The 26,594-nt window shown below is 36.0% G+C and overlaps 1 protein-coding gene across 1 annotated transcript in view; it reads right to left on the bottom strand.

The window, feature by feature from the left end:
- LOC150107696 (thrombospondin type-1 domain-containing protein 4-like) overlaps nucleotides 1-26,594 on the bottom strand; it is a 465,880-nt gene that overhangs the window by 71,908 nt on the left and 367,378 nt on the right. Inside the window, exon 7 of the mRNA XM_090392010.1 lies at nucleotides 4,301-4,505. Coding sequence (XP_090248136.1) covers nucleotides 4,301-4,505 — 205 coding nt within the window. The remainder of the gene's footprint in view (nucleotides 1-4,300; nucleotides 4,506-26,594) is intronic.

Here is a 26,594-nt window from a genome sequence, read left to right as displayed (position 1 = left end):
TCTTCTTAACCGTACCCGTAGTGACATTCAATAAATTACAGTAGGCTCATTCAGTTTTACTCTTTGCATTTGTTAATCCTGCGTTACCGAATAATGTGCGACTGTTAGTCATTCCTCATAATGAATTCATTCGACATTTCTCTCACTACTGAAAAATGGAATTGTATATACCTAGCCGACATATTTTCGGTTAAAAACTATCATTTAAATACTTCTATTGTAATTGTTAATGTTTCGTTGTCTTCAACATCCATATTTCATTGTTGTTTTCACGATATTTTCTTTTATGGGTATCTCGCCCCCACGAAAGGGCGAGATACCCATAAAAGTATACCCATTTTTTAGTCTATAGTATTATTAATGTGGATGGGCTAAGTGTTAGATTGTTCAAAAGCCCTACTCTAGAGACCAAACATGGACATTTTTCAAGCTACTTCGGGCTTCCAATAAGCATAGTGATGAAATTCATCTCCCACCTAGAGGTGCATGATACAAACATCCATGTACACAGTGAGATTCGAACCAGCGGCCTGTTGGTTGTCAAGCGGAGCTGCTAACCACTCACCCAACTAAACCGACATTAAGTCGCCAACTAGGCAGACAACTTATATTAATCTTAACGTAAGTTGAAAATTTGGTTAATCAGCAATTAGGGAGTTGAAAACGATGATACTAACAATTATTATCAGAATCTGCTTCCTTTTGACCACGAAAACCTTCGGTCTTGCTTTCGTGATCCTCTTCACCAAATCTATTTTCGGTGCTAGTTTTCTGTTTTACAGGATCACAAGTAGATTCAACAATTTCTGCTTCTTCAGCCTTCATTCTATTTACTCATTGGCATAAAGTAACTACTTATTTTACTCATTTTAAACAATGATTGTACTGATTTAACTTAGATTATTTCACAACTCACGTGAACACCTGCCTGTTGCAGAGTGAATATAGAACTGATAAACTGATATTGGAAGCAATCGGAAGTGGACACAACTTCCTGTTTCCGATTGCATACCAACCTATGAAACAGGAAAGCAGGATACCAACTTATGAGTAATCAAAACTGAAAATTCAATTCGTGAACACAGTACCATCTACCGCAATATTTATAATATTTATAATACATTTTGCTGTCAATAAATCACAAATTTTTAAAACCTTAAGAAAAAAGGTGCCGGTACTGTGTACCGTTTCGTACATAGGCTAATTAATTTCGGCGTACTAAATATTAGCTTAAAATTACCCTATCAATTTTACCAGCTTTACAGGAATCAAAGTGACTTGTTGATATATTGCATTTCATATGAATATATAGCATATGTATAGATGCGAATTTACTTGCAGTTTAAACCGAATTATAACTGGCATTATGGAATACTTTCATTAATAACATGCAAACATTAGTAAGTATATTGGAGATCCAATAATGATTATGGATTATGCTTTACATTGTTCCCAATATTGGTTATTAGATCCCATTTTTTTCATCAGAGTTTAATGTGGTAAGAACACTTTTTCGGAATTGACTTCACATAATTGAAGCCTAAGCTTGACTGTCCTACTCACATAAAAAGCAATAATATTTCTTAAAGCCTAGCGGTTTGGTCATTAAAAGTGTTTTCATTTTGAGGTCATGGCAAATATTCCATATGGATTCCCGTAGAGAATTTCTTCATGTTTACTTCCAGCGTGTGGAAAAGTTGCCTTCAAACTAAATTGTCATGCCTCTACAATCAAACACCAATCGAAATGATATTTCTTCTCCAGTCCAGCATTTCTATTAATTCGTTAATATCCTTGTAAGACCTTAAGAAAAAAGGTGGCTATATGAAAGGTTACCATTAATAATAATAATAATAATAATAATAAATTTTCAAAGTCTTTCGAGAAGATTCCATTTTGCATTCTAGATCCTCATTTTTTTATTTATTTGTGCGTGTGTGTGCTTTGTGTGTGTGTGTGGGTGGGTGGTACTTGTATAACTCTCGGAAGAACATTTGCATTCAATTCACAAGAACATTGTGTTGTTGCACTTTCAGGACCATAGAGTTCTTTTCGTATATTTGGGGCAATAACAAATGACAATAACGAATATGCACTCCTTTAGCAATTCTCTTAAATACCAGACCTGCTTCTCATAGATGAAAGTCAAGTCTGGTCCTGATCTTCCACTTTACAACTGACATTCTTTCTAGATTCAAAAAGTGATTTTACTAGATTGTGTTCATGATTTTAATGTCATCTCACGACCTCTTTAACAAAATGAGCCTGCATTGTTCATAAATTTATGAGACATCGAACAACTGCAATTTCAGATGCCGATCAAAATCATGCAGTCTGTCCTTTAAGCATGACGGCTTAAAGCATAAACATATGAGCAACTAAATCAAATGCACACCATCGGTTAAGAGAAAGTAAATACTAAATTATATTGCGCGCAAATCCAAACATTCGCCTGATTTGACACTTTATAGTAGTAAGATCACTGCAATATGAACGAAGCTATCTCAATGGACATGAACAGCGGGACATACGCGTGCGACTTGATGCAATGGCGTAATCCTTCACCTGCCCGTCCTGGAAAGTGTCATTCTTTACGTAACTCAATACAGTTCAACGCTGCTGATCTCTGCCAAACAAAATATGTTTTTTTTTGTTTGTTTGTTTTTTTAAGCAAAACTATGGATGCTGTAACAATATGGATGCCATTTTTGTATTCAACAAATAAAATTATGTTAAAATTACTTTGTTTTTCTGAAGGTAATTTCAATGTAGAGCGTAATTGAAGTGAATTGTATAGTGTAGTTAGGTCTAAAGACTGCGTGAAAGAGTAAATGTAGACTTAAATCGAAAAGTGGAAACATATAACACCAAATCACAAAATAAGTGGTTTTCGCTTCAAAACAGATGCTGTTGGTTGTATCTTTAACAACTGCGATCTCCAATTGCATAGCAAGTGCAAAACAACACGTAACATTTGATACAAGTTATCTCAGGTAGATAGAAACAATACCTGAATCAAGAAGTTCGAAATTGTACGCACTCAGATCATTGAACTCTTAAAAAAATACACCAAGTAAAGACAACATTACTGTACTTCGAATTTTTTTTTCTTTTAAGTAGTGCACTGTCAAAAGAATTCATGGTAATTCTTCGTGTTGTGTGATAATCCACTTTCAAACATGTCGGTATCGTAAAAAACTTTAAAAGAAAAATAGAAATTAAATGATGGCGCAATAACATTTATATATAGTGACATTATTCATTAATACAGCAATCAGGCCTAGAATCGTTTTGCATTTATTATTATTATTATTATTATTACGTGAAACCCCCAAGATTCATCGTGGGAGGACACATTACTACAACTCATCGTCTTCTTTATTTAAGTCCCCAACTGCATGACACTACTACCATCAACACACAACGCCATCTACCGCCCATCAATAGCATATGTGTGTTCTCATGGCATTTACCTGTATGATGGATGAAAAATCCCAGTTTCCGGGAGGAAAAACCTTGCTAATCCCACATGAGATCGGCTAACTCACCTTCATTTGAAAAAGCCCATATAAAGATTCCTCTCGTCACGACAAGTCATTTCCAATCGAAGGGCGCAAAGTATTGCGCTTCTTCCAATTGCGCTACGGAGTATAAAAGTTTGTTTACTTTGCATTGTCAAATTGATTTATAATTTTTCTTCTGCAAAGGTTTGATGAAAACCAAAACTGACGCAATAAATTTTAGTCCTGCATATCAAATTTCAGCAAATTTAGTCCAGTCTCAGAGTCAAAGAAAGCAGAAGATATCTGGACAATTTTTTGTAACTGTCCCAAATATTACATTTCATTAAAATGAAGTACAACGAATATCCATAGGTACTGACGTGACTCATTTAGCGAAATGTACCTAAAAAAAAAAAGTTTTGTTTTCTAAGATCGCTATAGTGAGTAATCCTTTATCGTATTTATTTATCTTGCTTGTATCTACATAAATAATCTAACAGAAATACGATTTAAACACTGACTAAATTGGTTCAGCTAGTGTGTTGGCACTCAGCTGTATTAAAAGGGTGAATGTATCATTAAAAAAAAAAAGAAAAAAGAAAAGAAAAACTATGTTTGCGTCGGAGAATCTGTATCATTTTTCCTCATCGACAGTAGTATTTCCAAATATATCTGGCCTTTAATAGGAACCAGTCTAAGTTTAGCTAAATTACAAGAAATAGAGGTATAAATAGCATGGCGTTATCCAATGCTCTTTCAAGTGTAAGCCTAAAACAGTAGCTAACATTTCTACTCACCTAAATAATTGCGACTCTGTTTTAGCTCCGTAATGTTGATGTTACATGCTCCTGTAGGTATTTTGGCAATTAGGTTGTAACCAACAGGCAATGTAGGTCTTGTGTATAGACCGGATACGATACGGCATGTGCTGTTGTCTCCTCCACAGACGCCACAGTGGTCAAAGACCTTATCAGATCCAACCACGTCATCACAGCCTACATCCTGAAAGTGAATGTACGATATTACTGTCATTGTGACTAAATAGACAAGAAAAGTGGCTTATCTCAACATCAATTAAAACATTTAGTCACAGAGAGAGAGAGAGAGAGAGAGTATACTGCTGGTTTTCGTAACGCAAGACAGGGTCAGGTGACCGCTAAGCACATCTCTTGCTAAAGATTCTAACGATACCAAGGGTCTTTCTCCATGTGGTATATTTTTCCCTAGACAGCTTAATTGCCTTTATGATGTTTCTACATGAACCTGCTTTATTTATTTAGTTTGTTTTTCCTTCAAGTCGTGGAGCGGAACTCCAAAAGACGCGCGCGTGTGTATTCTTTTTTTTTTTTTTTTTTTTTCAAGTTCAGCAATATGAGGTCTGAGAATTAATCGCGGTGATCTCCAAAACTCCCTTTGGCTGCTATGCATGAATTTAGAATACCCATTACAGCTTCTTAACAACCACAAAAACTATTCCTATCGTTTAAAAAGGACTGTTATTCTTCAGTACATCTTTTTTTGAAATAAAGATTTTTTTTTTTTTTTACATCTATTATTTGGTGTAAAGCATTGTCTTGGAAATATCGAAGACGGTAACTAACTGCCATCTGGTTAAACCTTAAACAGCGAGAGGAGTCTGAGTGCTTAACGGCCACGGTAGAATCTCTACAAAATAAAAAAATAATAATAATAAAAATAAATAAAAATAAAAATAAACTGTGAAGGAACCTATGTATAACTTTGAAGGGAACTCACTAAAACCTAGCTGGAAGGAGGATGGAACAAAGTTATGTCATTGGTCTCAGATAATAATCCCCAAACCTTTTAAGGCTAAGAATTGAATTTCAAGTGAAAAGTGAACTTTTCCTTTTAAGGAAAAGGCGTATTCGAAGAAAACTGAAAATAAATAATAAATAAATACAAAACTATGACACATTTTTATTCTTCAAAAGAAGCAGATGAAATACCTTTTGTCCTAAAATAACTTTTGGATATCAGTAGATTAGCCAGTCTCCATCCCTAATCGTTACTAGTAGTTGAGTTCAGAGCTACTGGCGATTTAAAAATTTTTGGGGGAGAGAGTATAGCACCTAACAGAGTGTGTGTCCCTAATCCAAAACTGGCACTCCTGTCTGCTGTTATCTATGATAATTTATGATAATTATTGAACTTTCAAAATGTATTTTTTATTTTTATTATTGTTGTAATTATTTTATTTTATTTTATTTTTATTTATTTATTTTTTCATGTCTCAGTCGATATAGACGGCTCTCTGTTTGGTTGAAAAATCCTTGGTAAAATGATGAAAAAACTTTCATAAGTTCAGGGACGAATTCTCCATGCTTGCTGCGCAAGTTCATTAATTGAGAAAGACGTAATATTTATTTGTTAATAAATGCATGCATTTATAAGCATTCCATTTAGGCTTTTATTTTTGTAGACAAAAGACGTCTTAAGCTTGCGCGGCAATAATTGAGCTTTGCGTTGTGTATCGAAGGCCGATGCTTGCTCGTCTAATCAAAGCTACCTTGGCTTGCTCGGTTGTAGGAACTTCCAAGTCCTCGTTGCAGCACTGTGATTTCATGCGCGCGCATAGCCATTTCACGTCGTTTCACTCTGTTGCTTAGACACAGGCCATACGTAGTCAACGTAGCTCTAGCCAGTGAGCTTCAGCCAGCCTTTACAGTGTGCGTGTGTGTGTGTTGCTTGGGAAAATTAAGTTACAACCAACTTTTTATGACGATGTTATTGACCAGTTCATAAAGAAGAACCGTAGGGTAGAATTTGTATTCAAGTAACTAAATTGAAAAAGATAGAATATCATTTGTAAAATAAATGTTGTATTTGTATGATTAAATGTACATACATTTCAAAATATATAGTTTTAAATGGGCAGTAATTTATTATTCCGATAATCAGACTTCAATCACACCTCTCACTCCCTGAATGATAACAAAAGCAAGCGTGAATTTCAAGACCAGCATTCGCCCCTGCATAAGTTCATTTATTTATTATATTTATATGATACAGATATAGCAGGGTCTTTCCTCCGGAAACTCAGTTTTCTCACCCAGAAAAGCAACTAAACTGACCAGAACTCAAACAATTAACAGACATAAATAATAAATAAAATAAAATAAATAAAACATAAATAAATGCATGTATTGAATTACACTAGGAGCAACTCGTAATCGGTTGCATTCAAATTAAAAAAAAAAAAAAATAGACTGGTCGGAAAGAGCTAAGGCCCCATGGGTCCACGTTCTCGGGAATAAATAGGCGAGATGATTGTTACTGTGAAATACGTTAAACAGCGACTGTTATATCCTACCATTCCTCTCCTGTTCACCACCAATAAGAAATCCTCAGTCCTTACCTGACACCAACAATTTTAAAATATCATGTCTAATAATCCTATTAGCCTTCTTTAATATTCTGCCTTTCCTATTTGTAACTTAACATAATCCCAAACTCTGTAACATAAAATTGTCAAGAAGCAGAAGAACAAGTTGTTTGCTTCTCGCAAACAGAATGTTGTGTAACAACAGCTTACCGACACGAGAATAGCTTGCGTCTGTAAGGAAAAGGCAAATGAAAATAGTACACGCAGATACCAACAGATACATGCACAAAGCGAATACAAAAAAGTAAAATTACCTTTCGTTTTTTGTTTTTTTTTTTTAATCGAAAGTAATGTGTACAAGTAAAAAATACTATTAGGAAAGAAAGTTAGATCAAGTTTTCACGAAAGACATTCTGATATTGTTAAAAAGAAATGTAGTAATAATATAAACGTGTGTATACAATAAAATTTCCTTCCCCTCTCTCTCAAAGGAGAAATATTCGTATTCATGACGTCACACGAATTAATTCTTGTCACGTTTCTATTTCAGTTATATCAGGGAATGTTACCCGGTGATATCTCCCATAAATTTACATTGATAACTTTCTCTTGACAAAAACTAGAAAACAAACGATTGCAAGCATTTCTGAAACTTGTTTTTGACTGTATTTGGAAAATAAGAAAGAAAGAACACGTTGGCATTTTTTTATGAATATTTGAATTAGCACGAGTACATGTACTTTGCACGTGACGTAGAGAACTAACTCTTAGTTGTAGCAAATTCAATGTTGATAAAATAGCGAATACTTCCCATTTTAATATATTAATGCTCTCTCTCTCTCTCTCTCTTATTTCTTTCTGTTCTTGATCGTAGGGATGACATGTTTTTACTTATTTTTAAGTATAAAATAAATCAAATCCTTTGCGATCAAGAACAGAAAACTCTCTTTTTACTACTAGTCTTTTGAAACTAAAACGGATTTGAGGAAAATTTTGAGACTCAAAGTAAGTTTCTGTCTGCTTTAATTTCACAACAAAAATCCTGTGCCAGCTATTTTTGCACGCCTTCGTATTATAAGAGTGGTGATGATATAAAAATGAGAGGAAATAGTTTAACTTTAGAATTTTTAATCTGCTTCTTTTGTCTAATCATAAATGGAGTGAACAAGATGATAGACTTTCCCTTTACCGTTGACAGAAATGTTTGTCAACTTCAAATTTGAAACCGGTATTCGTTCTGCAATCACATCTCAAACAATAGAGCTATGAACCGAGAAGTTAGTAAATGTTTAGTATAATTTTATTCACCAGTGAGGATATTAATACTTCTAAAACGTTAATCTCTGACTAGCAAACTGGACGACTGCAAACTCACACAAGAAACATGAGATTCCGGATAAAGAAGAAACAGAAAAAAAAAAAAAATTATGACATTTAATGACAATGCATCTGACTTGAAATACTTAAAGCTCAGAATTTGATTTGCAGTTTTAAGACATCCAATCAAAATAATGACTAATAAGATTTTAAATTGTAAATGGAGGTTTCTGTGGTTTAGAAGTTCATAAGGCATATTCCGGTAATTGGACCACATTTTTTTTTATTATTAAGCTAAAAGCACAATAAAGAAATAAAACCCGACAAGCTTCGTAAGTCGTTTGACTTACATCTTCAGGGGTAAAAGGTAATTGAAAGTTAAAACAACAAAAAAGAGAAATTAATAGTTCATACTATACAGTTGTAGCCGTCTGACTGTTTATAAAATTAAAAAATCAGAATGCAGATTCAAATCAGTGCTAAGTTTAAACAATGCCGGATGATGCCACGTTCTGTTGTTCACGATCCTAATGTCCGAGGTCTGACTGCGATATATTTTTTATCAAAGCTGACCAAACTTGGTGTAGAATTAAGCCTTGGTTTTTATTGCATTGTGTTGGAATTCTAAGCAGCTTCTTTAAATTTACTTATGTAACAGTTTTTTTCTATATAAGACATGTTTGTCAGAGTACATTGTGGCCGGTGGAAGTGGTATGGAAAGCTGAACCTGATTTGTGTTCTCTTCTGTTTTGTACATCCTTTTGGTGTTCGTTCATTCGTATTTCCCCAGATCTTCTTGTCTGTCCTACGTAGCAAATGCCGCAAGAACAATAAATTTTATAAACACCTGTTTTTTTTTTTTTGTTTTTTTTTTAAAGGATGATGTGGAGGTTTCGGGGGATATAGAAATCTTGAAAGTTGAAAAAATCTTCCTTAGGATCATTTCAAGGGTGCGAGGAATTTTACCCAGGTTTTTTATAACTGAGACGGAGTTAGCTGGTCTAATGATAATGATGAAATAGTTTTTCCTTAAAAAAAACATCGTGAGAACGCACAATTAATTAAGATAATCTAATCCCCGTGGTCTTAGTTACTTCCTTTTATTCTGCACCCTAATTCTCCACACTTTTCCAGCATGGGATAACTACATAAAGAACGAAATATAAAGGAACAGATAGCAATTCCCTAATTGTGATTGTGTGGTACCATTTAGATATTGCCAACATTTCTCTTGAACCACCCGCCTCTTTCCCTTCAAGCAACACGTGACTAGGAAAGATAGCACGCAGAATCTAACGCTCCGCTCTTGACCTTTAGGGTTGCAAAGGGAGAAGTAACGATGGAACTGCTCTTCAGCACGATTTCTAAGTATTAATGGAAAAGGAAGTCTGTTAGATAACCTTTTTGTTAGCCTACAACACGGGCCACGTGGGACGGAGTGTGCCGGAATCTTACTGTGAGATTTTTAGCAACTTTGAATTAATCTTTGTTAATCTTTAACCCGGCAAGTAGTGGGCGAAATTGTTATTTTACATTCGATTCGGCATGCGTCTGCTCGCATGGAGCACTTAAATAAAGGAGTCTATTATCCACTGTACAGAACCAAACGATGATAGCATCATAAACCCAGACCAGCTGCTCCCCCTTGTTCTCCGACGCTTACTTATTAAAGTGAGACTGACAGCCAACGACATCATTTTTTCTCCCTTTTTTTTATTTGTTTTTATACCCTTTCATATACTGACCACAAGAAAGCCGAAAGTCCATTGACACAAGTCTCAACATCGCTATTCCAACCGTCCTTAATCAGATAGTTATCTACTCATCAAGTGTTGGTAGAGTCAACTATTCCACTACTATCACATCCTGTCCACAAAACATAAAAAACCTTACTAGAAATACCATTTATTTCAAAATCTGTGCCAACAATAGCTCATTTTATCGTTGTCAATAAACTACGCATCATGCTACTCCAAGTTCAAAAACAGCGAGTAACAAGAACCTCGGAGTAACGAATTAGAATCCATAAATATTATCGTCATCACGTGCACAACGACAGTCGGCATTACATAATTTGTGATTTAAGTCTGGCCAATAACCCCAGCAAAGAAATATGGCCACCAGAGATTCGCTGACTGTCATATTGCACGTGTTCAGTTAATGCCATAACAAAGTAGTTAATTCAACCGGGCAGCCCTACAGCTTAGACAGCTTGAGCATGAAAATTATGTGGATTTGTCCATTTTTCTTAATCACGCTTTGTCGATTCAAGGTTTAATTTATTGTGAAACTTGGAACCACTTTATGTAGTCAGTATAGTTATTTTATATATGGCATACCACTACAGTGGTAATATTTTACTGCAATACTTTATTTGTAGTAAAATCCACTGTTTGATTAAAAAAAAAAGGGGGGGGAGCGGAACCTGTCTAGTGTTTTTATATTCAGTATATGTATACAGTTCATCAATTATATATTTTATTTTGTTTTTCTGTCATTTCTTTGCTGGTTTTAAAATCTTATCACATTCACGTTCTATTTTTTATACAAATATCTTTTGTCACTCCGGAAGTTTAAAAACATGGATTAATATAAGTAAATGTTGGAATTTATTATTATTTTTTCTCTAGTTTTATTCAGCAAGTTGTTATATAATATACAGTGAAGGATTTAACTTTAGGTCATCGAACTATGAGATTCGAAATTTCTTGAATTGGTAATTTTTTTTTTTTTTTTCTAGAGATGTTCATCTAAGTATAACTTTTTCATTTCCTAAGCTAAACATTACGTGTGCAACAAATCTACAAGATTTCAGCCTACTTCCGGTTAGCAAAGGTTGTTTGTGTAATTGACTTCCATCGTGCGTTTTTTCGATTATAACTCATTTGCGAGTATGGAGTTTTTTAACCATCCACTATACTATATCAGTGTAGTACATAGCTGGTAATCATTTCATCCCAAAATGCATCTGTGGTCAAAGGCACTGCCAGTTCCATTCACGAAATACGTAATCTGATATTTCATCTAATTAGTGGTCTTTGCATCAACGTTGTGTAATATCCTATACACCTGTTTTCCTAATTCTGTTTTTCATGTCAGCCCTTTGTCTCACTACAATATCTCCATCGGAATTATTCCGTAATTCACCTTTTTGGTCTAATTCAGTCACCTCCTTGACTATTATATTACAATACAAACTGATCTTAGGATTACCCTTGACTCTCTGAGCTAGTTTCCTCTTGTACTCTGATTTTGCCTTCCCTGTTATACCAGTCAACCTTCTGACCTGTGCTTTATACTGATCATGAGCTTGCTGATCACCTTTCTCTTTAAATTCCCTCCACAGACTTTTCTATTTGTTGCAGTCCTATTAAATGATACAACTCATCCAGTTGATTCCTATTTTATTTATTCTCCTGACTCGCATTCTGCTGTTGCTTTCTTTAATCATTCCTTCACAATTTCTCATGAATTAGTAACAGCCTTCACCTGTAGTTTCTTATGCCATTGCACGGTTCTAAGCAGTCTCCTAAGTTTGTCGTAATCACCTGCTCTGTAATTCCACACGTTTAGCCACCTCTCAGCTCAAAACTCATGATTTTTCTAACCAATTGACGGCAATGTGGCCACTTTGGTTACAGACGAATACTCTGATGCAATCAAGAATACAGCACACACCGGTACCTTCCACCAATGCTTCCTCAGATAATTATCCCTTAGTAACTGCATAAATTACGTTCCTTTCTGACTATGTATCTGTCCTCCCTGAAGTCCCCCACAAATTACTAGTCTTCCTCTGATTGATTTTATTTACTCATGCATACCATCCACATCATCCTTTGCATTCCTTGATTGCATAACCAACTATATGTTTGGTCCTATAGGCATCTATTTCACACTAGATTGCTTTAAATCCACTACCGTCCGACTTTGACCTTCTGAAAAACTTCAACTCTTTATGGTTGCAGTTCATCTGCTATCAGTAATATGCCTCACCCCCCACTCTTTCTGTTTGTGCTATCATCCCTGAAAATACCATACCCCTCACATTCTATCCCAATAGTATCGTCTGTCAACCAAGTTTCATGCCAGTGACTTTTGGCCAGGAAGAACTAATGAATGCCAAATCTCCTTCCATCTTGTTTCGAGCGAGTCTCGTATTAGTGCAGAAGCCTTGAACGCACAGCTACCTTTGAAATGACCATCCTATTCCAATTTCTTACCCGACGAACGAAATTCAGAATTTATCGCATTCTCACACTTATTTGTATGCACATACCACACTTTTGCCTTATAGTTTTCTTGATTTTCCAGTCTCACTCCATTCAGCGGCACTTTTGCCGGACTCTTAACACTAAATCCATTCAAATGAGATCGTTAAATTAAATCATACAGATACGATAACTTATACCTGAGAACTTGCTGCTTTTAAAAGTAAACACATACAAATATTTATATGCTACACATTATTTTAATGTGACAGGTTTTATTTTTGAGTTGGCAGTGAAAGGTATTGCTTGGGAGTCATCCAAATTTCGCACCTCGTTGTTACAGAAGTGGGGAGGAGGGAAAAGAGACTTTAAAATCACAGAGTGCAGGTGGTCACTCAGTAATCGGCTTCTGAGGATGTTAAATCGGTACGTTTTTTCAGACTTAAAAATAAACTTGAAACATTCATAGGTTAAGGATCAACATTCTCCACTTAACCAGCGCAGAATGTTCCGGTAATTCTATAACTACAGAGAGAGAGTATTGAACGAACGCCAAGGAATGCCGCATTCTACAACACAAGTATTCCATCGGCACGTGTCACATTACTAAGAGGGGAAGGAAATTTATCCATACTTCCGCCTTTCTTGCGTGTTACATCATAGATTACAGCAAACTAGCGTTTCTCTTTGCTTAAAGGAAAACCGGAAACCCAAAAGCTGCTTAAAAAAATAGTCATCTATTATGTTGTAACTTGTATAACTTCAGAGCATATGTGCTCACTGGAATGTGAAATATCCATTAGATTCAAGTTGGAGTTATTTTTAAACTACTTGCTAATTCGAATCTCATCAAAGACGTTAAGAGCTTTTCAAACATTGCCGTTATCAAATGTAGATGGAAGGGTTTTTAATCTCTCAGGAACTCGGGATTTTCTTCCCAATGCATAGACATAACATGTATATTTGTCAACTTTGTCAGCATGAAGTGCATCGTAGGCATTATTTGGCAATTTTCAACACCCCGATTCAATCCAATCCGGCTGTAATTGAACTTTTATTTACACTACGATGTGAATTGAATTTATGAGACGAAATCCTTTTCAGAGTTGTTTTGGAATCCTCTCAAAGGGTTGCCGAATTATTAAAATTCATAAAATTATAATTCTCAACCCATTCTTCAACAAAGAAAAAAACTTATGAATTTCAATTCTTTTCACTGTTCATTTAAGATTCAATAAATTGTAAGCCTGAGGGGAAAAAAAGTGAGCATTCTCCCTTTATAAAAAAAGAGCTGAGTAACTCACCTTGAGGCGAAAAATCATTATAAAGGATTTTTGCATCGCCTAAACGTTTTGCTATATATATAAAAAAAAAGTTTTTTTCCCTTCTTCAAGGTAACAAAATTTTAAAAATTTCTGGAAAAATTAATAATATATAGAAATTCAGAAGATGATCCACTGATAGTGGAACAATGAGTGATTTGCTCTAAGTTTTATTCTATAATATGAAACGACATAATTTAGGTAGCAGATGAATCAACACACACACACACACACATACACACACACTACCAAATTTACTGTATTTAGTCCGAACAATGAAAGTACTAGATAAAGTAACAAAAATAACCCAAAATTGTTCGTTTTTTTGTTTTTTTAATCCTTCTGCGCAGATACCTTTATAGATTGAGTTGTTCAATCGATTTTGATTAAACTTGGAATTTGGTTATTATGTCAGTGAAGGTCACGCAAGAAATTAAGCCTGATTGGACTAAAATCAAAGGCATGATATGGAGGAAGGTCTCTTCCTTAATAGGCACTTCTATAGGCTGCGTCTTTCGATCTAACTATAATATTCCGATTCGGAATGTCATGCTCACCTGAGAATTTCGGTACCAAGGAAGGGAAGATGTTCTAAAAGAAGACAGAAAGTACAATTTCATAAACGCCCCTATAGTTTATTTTATCCTACTGATTTCATTCAATATTCCTGGAATGTTTTACCTATTTAAAAAGAAAAGTGATATCGCAATCTTATTGAGAATGTATATGGTCGCCTGAAACTCGAGAAATATTATAACGACGGCAACAACAAAAACAGCCAAGTAGCCACTTTGAAATAGCAGCCAACCTCATGATTTTTCGTTACTTGACTGACAAGAAAGGTGTATTTTTTGTCAGTCATATCATATTTATTTCGAAATGCTTAAATACTCTCGCTCCAGTTTCTCAATTTGCAATCAATGATCTTCGAGGATAAGAACTTCAATACGATAATTGTTGTCTGATGTAAACGTGGTTAGGCTTCTCGAGAATGGTTCGCTATTTTCAATCAACTTATCCATTTTATAATGCATCACCGCTTATCATACATTCATCATACACAGAACGTATTTCAGTTTTTGGTGTCTGTTGGCATTATTTTTTGGCACACCCTTTTCCCATTTTCAGCATATTTAAATAACATCTATAATTTAAACCTATTTTGTGCATTTATAATAATTTAAAATTACTCAGTTAAATTATTGTATCATATTAGAAATTTAAATGATATTTTTTAGATACTAACCATACACGCTAACAAATTCAGTGTAAATTTGGGTCGGTATTTTGCAATTTGTATGCAAGGAAACCCAAAACTTTCCTCTCTATTAAAATACTCGAACATATTCGTCTCTCCAGTCGTGCAACCATTTAGTTTTGATTGGTATGCGCACATGTACTGACCTAGAATATATCTGCTTGTTTCAGCAACTATGACGTTTACTAACATTAAATAATTAATATTTTATCTAACCAGTATTTATCGCAATCTCTTTTTTGTACCTTAGTCTTGGAATAGTCCTGGTTGCTTAATTTAGAAAATAAATTATCGATCTATTTGTTGTTTATTTAGATCTCAAACTTAATTCATAAAAAAATTTTTTTAAAAAAATCCCATTTTTTTAAAAAATCTGAATAATACTGATAAAGAACGTCAATGCTTTCTAACCTTTATGTAGTGGAGGGGGGGGGGACTTTATTAGAGAGGGAGTCCCTCTCTAATAAACAGAGTGATCATCTTATAATTAGCCACGGGTTGGTATTTCAATAAAATTATTAAATGCAGATACATATTGAATAAGTCATACTTTATTCTATTATATGTAAAGTAAGTTATGATTTTAAAATCACCTTAATAATTTTAGTAACTCATTTCAGGTCAATCTTGCTCTCATAGTAATGGAATGTAACGGAACTATATAAATCCTAAATCTTATATATTACATACAACATGTAAAATAACATCAGACGAAAACTTTTGTCCAATAGCGTTAAACTTGTAGCGCGAGGCAGATATTACTATGGCAACAGCCCTTGACTCATGCTAAATCAGCCTAACGGCTGATTATAGAATGAACAATATATATCTATATATACATTATTAATTAATTATTAATAACTTTATTCAACTACCATTTAATTATATATATATATATATATATATATATATATATATATATCAGTGCTTTAACCAAATTTTAACTTTACCATTTGTACATACTATTTATTTATTTTAATTTGAAGTTTCATATTTAGGTGTGTTACCGCTTGTTGTAGTTTTTCGCTTTACTTAGCATTGCGTCACGGAAACCACGCCCACATGGTGTTGCAATCTGGGTGGGGAATTGTTAGCTAAAACAAAAATTTGCCGGATATTTGAATACTCAAAACAATTAGGGAAAAAAATGATGGCTTGTAGAAAGAAAATTAAATGATGAGAAAATCTTTCCCTTGCTGGGCGTCTTATCAGGCGCGCCCTAATGCCGAGAACATGTGGTAGACACAAAAACCTGTTCATACACTAGTTCAGACCACCCAGAAGCAATTACTGAGCTGCTCTGCTTAGAGAACAGACGGAAAAGATGTACAAGCGCATTCACCCTTTACTGCTCCCTAGAGTGATCAGGGTGATTCCCAGTCGATACATCACGTTAAGGAGATAAGATTTTCACTAGGAGGATCTTTGCTCAATTTAGGCGGAGACAATTTAACAAGTCAAACACTCCTCCTATGGAATGTTGCGGGTCAGAAACTAACAGTGAAATTCATCGTAGAACATCTGAGGTTTTAAGCGTAATCAAATTATGTTATCTGTATAATCGCTAATATCAACATAGCGATCATAACAGTGCGGGATATTAATAGCTCAGACACTCGAAATTAAGTGGCCGAACTGTCAAAATGACATATGAAATTATACAGATGGATCATCTAAGCACTGGAACACAGTGCACTATTCGAAATAAGTATCTACTTGCATGAGTTTGTTTGCATATTTATACATAATGCCATGTATATAAATAAAAACTAGCATCTAAAAACAGTATTACTTAAAGAGAAGTGTCCCCCTCGCCTTTTTTTTTTTTTGAAAGATTAGTGTTTTGAATAGCATTCTTGTATTTGTTTTCAAGAGCCGACAGATTAATTCAACTTTTTTAAAGCAGTCAGACAAGTTCAGTTTGTATATCTGTATTTGAAATTTACGAATACCATCTATAAACAAACAATTTAGGTAACTAAACTAAGTGAAACTTCGTCTGGTGTGAGGCATACTGGAGGCTAAGTGCTTCAAATATTTCATGTTTGGTTGACCTCACAGAAAGGTTTGGATTTTGTAAAAATAATACAAAAACACAGGTTTACCAGATTGCTTGGGTTTGAGTCACTTAAAAAATTTTCATGATTCTTATTTTAAATGTGAAATTTATTATAGTGAATGGTGTATGTTAGAATCTATTTTATTCACCGAAATAATAAATTTATTTATTTATTTTAATTGTGTTTTATTTTTATTTATTATTTTTTTTTTTGCAAAATATAATTACTATTACATATCATACTGGTAGCAGAACCAAAATTATTTTCCAGATGGCGTATAATATATATTGTATGTTCTTGAAAAATTGTGTTTATTATTATTATTATTATTATTATTATTATTATTATTATTATTATTATTATTATTATTGCACTTTATTAATAAAGTGTCAGTAACACAAGGACATATTTTAAGGATCAAAGATAATTTTTTAATGATTTTATGGCACTCTTGATCTAGATTATGAGATGCTGGTGGTGGTGTAAAACTCAGAGAGGAAAGTCATGTTCTATGTTTTTATTATTGTTATCATTTTATTCATTATTTATTATTTTTTTGATAACCTCGAAAAATTTCTAGATCTGAAAGATTTTATAAATTCCCATGACACAGTGGTCGGAATCCCTGAGTAGCAAAGCGAAGCTAATACTCTGATCCTGAAAATGGCATTCGATTGCCATTAAGACACTAAACCTATTGTTTATTTATTATATTAATCTTACACAAGAATTGTTGTAAACCTATCTTCTTCTTCTTCTGCAGCTTTTCCCACTTAAGTAGGGTCGCTGTTTGTAGTGGTTCTCCTCCACAACCTCCTGTCTTGGGCTGTAGCCACTTCCAAGTTCTTCATCCTCAAGTCCTCCTCCACCATCTCCCTCCATCTCTTCTTTGGCCGCCCACGCTTCCTCCTCCCCCTGCACATCCATCTGAATGACCTTTCTTCCCACATACTCTTCCTCCCTCCTCATCACATGATCAAGCCATCTCAACCTTGCCTCCTGTATCTTTGCTCCTAAGTTCGTAACTTTCACCGTTCCCCTTACATAGTAATTTCTCAAACGATCCTTTCTGGTCACACCGCACATCCACCTAAGCATTCTCATCTCCATTACCTCCATCCTGCTGATGTTATTGTTCCTCAGGGCCACAGTTTCCATTACATACGTCATAGCTGATCTCACTACTGTCCTGTAGATTTTGCCTTTTAGATTGATCGGCACCATCTTATCGCATAACACTCCAGTTCTTCCATCCTGCTTGTATCTTGCATCCCACTTCCTTCTCAGCCTCATCATCCTCTTTCATTGTTGAACCTAAGTATCTAAAGTCACTGACCTTCCTGATGACATTTCCTTCCAGCTCCAGATCTGTCTCCTGGCTGCTATCCGCTTTTCAACACATATACTCTGTCTTACTTCTGCTCAGTCTCATACCTCGCTTCTAGTACTACCTTCAACTTTCTAGTTTAGCTGCCACTTCTTCTATGTCATCTGCATACAACATAATCCAAGGCGCGTCTTCTCTCACCTCCTCCGTCACCACCTCCATCACAATATTAAACAGGGACGGACTTAACGCTGACCCTTGATGCAAGCCAACTGTCACTGGAAAACTTTCTGTCTCTCCCAGCCAGGTTCGAACTCTTGTCTTCACCTTTCTGTGCATCTCCTGCACCAACCCCATATTTCTCCGGTACCTTATTCTCCCTCAGACACCTCCAGACTTTTTGATTTGGCACTCTATCATACGCTTTATCCAGATCAATAAATACCAGATGTAGCTTCCGTTTCTTCTCTCGAAACTTTTCGATCATCTGTCGTCTATCGACCAGACATGAAGCCAAATTACTCCTTTGCAATCTTCACCTCCTTCCTCAGTCTTCCATCAAGAACCCTCTCAAGGATTTTCACTGTGTGAAACATCAACTTTATTCCTCTGTAATTCTTGTGCATCCCCTTTACTCTTATAGATGGGGACAAGAATCCATTCCTCAGGTATATTTTCCTGTTGACAAACTTTTATTAACAGATCCCACAGCAGGTCAATTCCCTCTTCCCCCAGTGCCTCCACTGGGATCCTGGCAGGGCCCACGATTTTCCATTCTTCATCCTCTTTATGGCCTCCTTCACTTCCACTCTACTAATGTTCTGCACCATCCCCTCATAAGGCTCCCCATCTTCTCTGTGAGTCCTTGCATTTTCTTCATTCAAAAGCCCTTCAAAGTATATTCTCCATCTGTTACTTATATTCACATCCCTCCTTAATACCCTTCCTCCAGGATTTATGATATGCCTCACTTGTATGATGTCCTTTGATGCCTTATTTCTACATTTTGCCAATCGATAAATCTTTCTCTGTCCTTCCAGTTTCTAATTGATCATAAAGGTCTTGATATGTCATGGCCTTTGCCTGTGCAACAACTCTCTTGGCTTCTGGCATTTTTTCTCTGTTCTCCTCTCTGTCCTCTTCCATTCTTGACTCGTTCCACTTCTGCTTTGCCTTCCTCTTAGCCCTCACTACTTCTTGTACATTATTATTCCACCACCAACCCTCCTCCTGCTCTCTAATCTTTCCGGATGTTTCACCAAGCACCTCAATTGCACAGCTTAGAATTGCTTTTGAATTATGTCTCCACCAATCTTGTACACTTTCCAGTCCATCCGAAATGCTCTCTATCACCTTCTGCCTAAAACGGTTCCTCACATTCTCTTCTTTTAAGCGAAACTACTTAATTGTCTTCCTCCCATGGCTTCCAAAGGTTCTTATCTTCGACTTTATTTTAAAGTCTGCGCATAACAGCCGGATGTTGCTGCTCTGTTGGGATTACCTTACAATTTGTTACTGCCTTAAGATATTTTCTTCTAGTCAAAATGTAGTCAATCTGTGAACTATTATTGCCACTTCTAAATGTCATCAAATGTTCTTCCCTCTTACAGAAAAAGAAGTTCACAATTGCCAGATCAAACTCTACTGTAAAGTCCAAAATCCTTTCTCCTTCCTGGTTCATCATTCCCACTCCATGGCCACCATGCACCCTTTCACAGTCCCTATTCTGTCTCCCTGTGTGTCCATTCAAGTCTCCTCCGACAACCACCATCTCGTTTTCTTCCAGTTCCCTCATTGCTTCATCTAGCACGTTCCAGAATTCACCTTTCTCTTCTGCTGTACATCCAACTTGTGGGGGTGTATACACATAAGACGACCAGTTGCTCTTCTCCAAGACCCAGTTTCATTCGCATGATCCTGTCGTTCCTCCTACCCACTTCCAGTACTTTGCCCTTCATTCTTCCACACACCACAATTCTGACACCATTTCTTCCCTATTTATTCGCTCCAGAGTAGAACAATTTATACCCGTCTCCTAGTTCCTTCGCCTTTTCCCCCTTCCACCTTGTCTCCTGCACGCATAAAATGGCCAACTTCCTCATCATGTCTGCGACCTCTCTTTCCCTCCCAGTCATGCTTCCAACATTCAACATTCCCACTCGCAACATTCTCTCCACTTGCTGGGCTCGCTTCTTTAACCGCACCCGCCCTTGATACGGTAGCCCTCGTCCACTTCTCGCATGGATTATCCCAGCCTATGAATTGGGATATTCCGGAAACCTTGCTATAGAATATACCAAACAAGGAACTTCATTCCATACTTCCAGTAAGCAGAGTAGGAGTATCACACCGATGTGAATGATTTTTCTGCTAATTAAACGAAACGTTTAAATCCAAACAGTAAAAACGATCTTTACTTGACACCAGATATAAATTGCGCCAACAACCAGATATAAATCAGATATTTAGATCTGATATAATTTAGATTTAATTTAATTTAGACACAGTTATAAAATAAATTTTACCTTGACGTCAGATACCAGATATAAATTGTCCTTATAAGGACTGGCTTAAAGGGGCGCAGCAAGAATGCTTTTCATCTTCCCCGTTATCTGTAGAGGACAGTGTAGGGATAAGGTGTTAGTGAGCTATTAAAGCTCTGATCATGGCAGGGGAGTGACAGCAATAGCCGAGCCTCAGTTAGAACTTCATTGGCTACAGCATTGCCATCCATTACCCTCCAAGGGTATTGGATTGAATGAATCAATCACCGCATCTCACGGTCGATTGATTCTCTTTCCTCATCCGACCCATATACAGGGTGTTCGGGATAAATTTGACAGTTTCGTAAGGAAAAAGAAAATCTTCTTTGTATCTATTAAATTTAATGAATTGACAAAAAAACATTACAGGCAGAGTTAATTACAATACTATCAACAAGATTTACTCAAAATAACCACCATTAGCATCGATCACAGCTTCAATTCTGCTTCGGAACCTCGAACAAGCTGATGCCACAGTCTCCCTGGGAAGGGCCGCAAAAACTGTTTTAATTTTATCCATTAACTGGGCTTTTGTATTACTGGAAGTGCGATTGGTGTCTTTTTCAACTACGCCCCATACAAAATAATCCATGGGGTTAAGGTCTGGGGAGTTTGGAGGCCAAACATTTGGACTGGTGAAGTCGTAGAAATTTTCAGACAACCATTTTTGACTTTTCCCAGAGGTGTGGCAAGGGGCCGAATCCTGCTGCCATACATACGGCCTACCATTGGCTACCCTTGTTATCCAGGGCTTGACTACAGTTAGCAACTCCACGAACAAAGCCCGAATTCCAATGCCAGGGTTCTTCAACACCTGTTCCTGCAGATTTGCGAGGAATTCTGCTGTACGAACGCAATCAGATCGTCTGCTAGGGATCTTTCTTCTTGCTACATCCTCGTAGTCACCATTGCAAGTCTCTAGTTCATGCCTGATTGTTTTTACTGTATTCAGGGAGCATTGGGCAGCAGTCGTAATATCCTTATTTTGATGGCGGGCACGAATCATCATGATACAAGTTATTCTCTTCCATGATTCAGGTGGGTTCCAGCTATCCATCCTTTCTGACATCTTGTATATGAATGAAGAAGGGTCCAAACTTTTAAATGAAGAGAAGTGTGTGTTAATACATGTAACTTACGGAAAAATATAATTAATTATAAATATGTCAAATTTATCCCGAACACCCTGTATATATAAATTTATATATAAATTGTTCTTAAAGTTCTTAAAAGAACTGGGCGATGGACTGAGTCCTTGACTCTTTATCCCGTCATCTGAATGAAGAAAATCTGTGTGGATGGAGTGTTGTTGAGCTAAAAAGCTCTAGTCATGGCTGGGTAACGGCAATAGCCGAGCCTCAGTTAAAACTTCATTGGCTAGCATTGCCATTTATTTATTACCCTGGAAGTCCTGATTAGTAAGTAAAGGGTAAAATCTCAAAAAATCGGACGATCTCTAGGCCACTCCATAGTGGGCGAAAGACCGTCCATGTCTCAGCGTTGGTTCCACTCATTGACGGCCGCCCCGTCCAAGCACCCCGACGGGCTCCCCGTTTAAGCAGAACCGCTCAGCGTTGGTTCCACTCAGTGTCGGCCGCCCCGTTCAAGCACCCCAACGGGCTCCCCGACTCCTGAGCAGAACCGCTCAAATTCCGAGGAAAATAATTCACCGACAAGAACCCCTCAGCGGGCCCTGCCGGAGAACACCTTCCCCGGAGACTCAAGGTGCTCCCTTAAGGCAAAAACCCTAAAGGAGCGAACTCAAAAACTCACACCCAGGATAACAGCAACAGCCGAACCTCAGTTTACCTCCTCGGTTCAGCATTGCTAATTGTTACCCTGGAAGTCCTAAAAAGGACTCCTAATCCTTCCTCCATCATATATAAATTGTTTTTTCATGAGCTTTCGGATATTTAGATCTGATGTAATTTTGATTTAGGTGTATTAACAAAGATAACTAAATTATAAAAATTAAAAATAACTATAGCTAAAATTTAAAAATCTAATTTAGAATATTATATGACATAAACTTTTTAAGTTGAAACTTGCATAATTTGAAAATTATCCTGCCGTTCGAACTGAAATTAAGCCGTCCTACAAAAAATATGTATGTGTTTCTTTCTCTTAATATACACAGGATGGCCTATAAGTCAGGAAAGGATTTAAACATTTAATAACTTTTTATTTATTAATTATTATTAATGTGTTTAAAATGCATAGCTAATAAAAATATCTCCAGGTTCTGTATTTCGTTATAACAAAAAAAAAAAAAAAATAAAAATAATAATTAATAAATAAAAAAGTTATTAAATGTTTAATCCCCGTCGTGACTTATAGACATTTTGTATATTAGTTAGGTCTTCCTTTTTTTTTTTCTTTCTTTATTTTAAATACTAACTCTAGATATACTTAATTAACTATAAATAATTCCGTTATGTTTGCTCTACGGAGATATCGCACAATACAACTGTTTATAAGCTCTTCTAAATTTAAATTATAAGCTATGTCCGCCTCTATCGATATAGTTGCTAGATCAACCAATCTTTCTTGGGTCATTGCTGTTCGCAAATAATTTTTAATCTGTTTAAGCTTGGAAAAACTTCTTGACGCACTTGCTATTCTAAGAGGAATTGTTAGCGTAGCGACGGGCCTACCTCAATATGGCTGGACGAGCGCCCTTATTAAGCCACGCCGTGAGGCAGGCTGCCTCTATGCTACACCCTATCGACGGTATTGATTATAGATTTACAATGCTTGATTGGGGATGACATAAAAAATCAGTCTCACTATTAGGGCCACAGAAGCTACGGTCAACCCAACTCTAGCATCTAGAACCAGGAGACTTCTTCAAGAAAACTCACAAAAGAAATGAATATTTTAAGAGAATTAGGTCCGAACAGTGACTTTGCTCAAGACATAGAACGTAGATTAGTCCAACCAGGAGAAATAGATCTTTCCTAACAAAAATACATAAAAAAACACACATAAATCAACTTACATTTTACAAATACAATTTCATAGAAATTAGCACGTCGTCTCTTTTAAGATTTAAACCCTTTTAATTCTGTTGCTAATAACCAGCGCAGCTGGCGAAAAGTTTAAGTGGGGGTGCTGCATATTCAAAATATGAAGAAAATAATTAATTTTTTTCTAATCAGTAACCAATTTATTAATAAGTAAATTTAGATATTACAAAAATTTCTTTATTAAAAATATTTCACCCTCACTACGAACACGCACCAATAATAAAAGTTTCGTACACAGAAATAACGCGAGCAAGCATACAATTTATCTGTACCGACACTGCTCAACGGGCAGTGTCGGTTTCGCCATTCTGACACGGTGTTAGATCACAGCATTTGTTTCGTGTAAAGATAATTGAGAAAATATAATTCTTTTCATATTTTCACCGTGACACGCATCATAATTCAGTCTTGTATCTATAATAAATAAATAAATATATGTTATTTTAACAGCATAAAATGAGATTTACCAAAAATATTTCACCCTCACCACAAACACACCAATAATAAAAGTTTCATATCTCACAGAAATAGCGCGCGCAAGCGTACAATTTATCTGTAGCGACACTCTTCAACGGCAGTGTCAGATTCAGTTGTTACGTGCAGCGACAAGTGCAAACGAATATCGGCGAGTCTAGCCGGAACTGACCGAACGTGATAATTTCGACACTGCGTTAGATATCGCAAACGGTTTAGATTCTAAAGCGTTAATCGAACAGTTCCAATTATTAACTATTCAATCAAGGTCGAAACATAAGCTGTAACCTTCAACATGTTGTATTGCATTTATATAAGCATTTATGTAAGCATTGTTATTATTTATAAACACAAACAAAATTTAATTTTTTCGTTTGTCCTTGGGGATGCTGCAGTGTCGCAGTGCTTATGTACAAGCCGCCACTGCTAATACTATTTCCGTTCACAGAAACAAAACAATTATCTAGAAATCGTCTGTTTTTGTAAACACCTAAGAACAGCAGAAGGATTGATAGAAGAAAGTAACTTGGTATCATAAAGTTTCTTGATGGCCGAAATAATTAGAATTATAATACCAGTGGCATTGTAACTCCAGTAATACAAAATTAAGTCTGTCGATTTTGTATATGCTCAGCTGTTCGGTTTGCTTATTTTGCAGTATTAAAAAAAAAAAAAAACTGCCTCGTCCTATGGGAGACCGACTCACTTACAATTGAAAAGCCCTTTTTACTGAGTTATAAATTCTATAATATGTGTCTAAATTTATTCATTGAGATTTATTGAAGCAGTGACGTATTCATATATAGAAACTGTAAGCGAGGGTAAAAAAAAAAAGCAAATATTACTCAGTTACTAAGCATTACAAACAGAGGCTAATACTCCAAACGATACTTGTGAAAAAACTACAAATGAACGTATTGCATCACAAAAATGCAAGTATTTTAGCTTAATTACGCAACCCATCAGTAAACTGCTCACATCTTTATGATTTTACGGCCGTTTGCTCGATGTGTAATGAGTTTTATGGTGTGGCTGGATGTGCTGAAAGGGACGCGTTTGTGTAGGAGGCGAAGACGCCAAGACCAACTTAAAAAGACTCCCTTATTAATCAAGTTAAGACTCCTTGTAAGAACTACGCATCTCCGTTTCATGATGAAGAAAATTTATAACTTCGTCATTAGTCTGGAGACTTTCTTGCAATTCTTTCTCTGACACATTGGTTATCTTTTTTTATATAGAAAATACGAGTAATAACAGGGGGGTAGGAACGACGTTCCTACCCCCCCCCATGGAAACCATAAATTTTGCTTATTTCATCATTTAAAAATAATATCATTTAAAGAATAGGAAATTCGTATATACATATAATGCATTTATATATATATAGACCTCTCTCACTCTGTGTGTGTATATATATATATATATAGTTATAAGCAGAAGAAACCTGACACTGTTAGCAGCTGTTTGACAACCCTTAAGTGGACCGCCTCTTGCTAGGGTCTCGACTTATATCATGGACACCTGCCTCTTAGAGTTGTTACTGGATGACGTACGTTGACAGCACCAGATATAAAAGCAGAAACTGTCAAATTCACTTTAGTAAAATCGTCAATGTGAGGTTGCAACGTAGAAAGTCAGCCCAACGCACGGCTGATAGGCGTTTGACCTCTTCGTACGTGTGTGTGTTAGGAAAAGCATCATTACAGTTTATCCATCAAGGGATGTTTTTATATATAAAGGAAACGGTATCTGAGGGGAGATGACGATGTAATACCTTTTTCCCTATATCTGCATTCGTAATGAGTTCGACCATTGCTACAACTTTATCCATAGATTACTGTATCGGAGAACCCAGCTCATAGGCGCCTTAAAAAAAAAAAAGTGTGTTTTATAAAATAACTAGAGCTTCTCTCTCTCTCTCTCTCTCTCTCTCTCTCTCTCTCTCTCTCTCTTTCTCTCTCTCTCTCTCTCTCTCTTTCTCTCTCTCTCTCTCTCTCTCTCTCTCTCTTTCTCTCTCTCTCTCTCTCTCTCTCTGTCTGTCTTTCTTCTTTTATCTAAAAGAATTGAAAGAATTGAAATTTTACAGCATTCTTGTATAATTTTTGAATCCCCCCCCCCCACACACACACGCTGTTTATATCGCATCCATCTGTTGGGAGGTGCATTCCGCATATTTTTGACGTAAGCTATAGTAGAGTACAACATTAGTT

The sequence above is a fragment of the Typopeltis vanoorti genome, chromosome 4 (genome assembly GCF_054136105.1).
Source record: "Typopeltis vanoorti isolate ZY-2024b chromosome 4, IOZ_Tvanoo_1.0, whole genome shotgun sequence".
NCBI classification, from domain to species: Eukaryota; Metazoa; Arthropoda; class Arachnida; order Uropygi; family Thelyphonidae; genus Typopeltis; species Typopeltis vanoorti.
The sequence above is the reverse complement of the archived record's forward strand: the minus strand, read 5'-3'. Positions and strand labels throughout refer to the sequence as shown.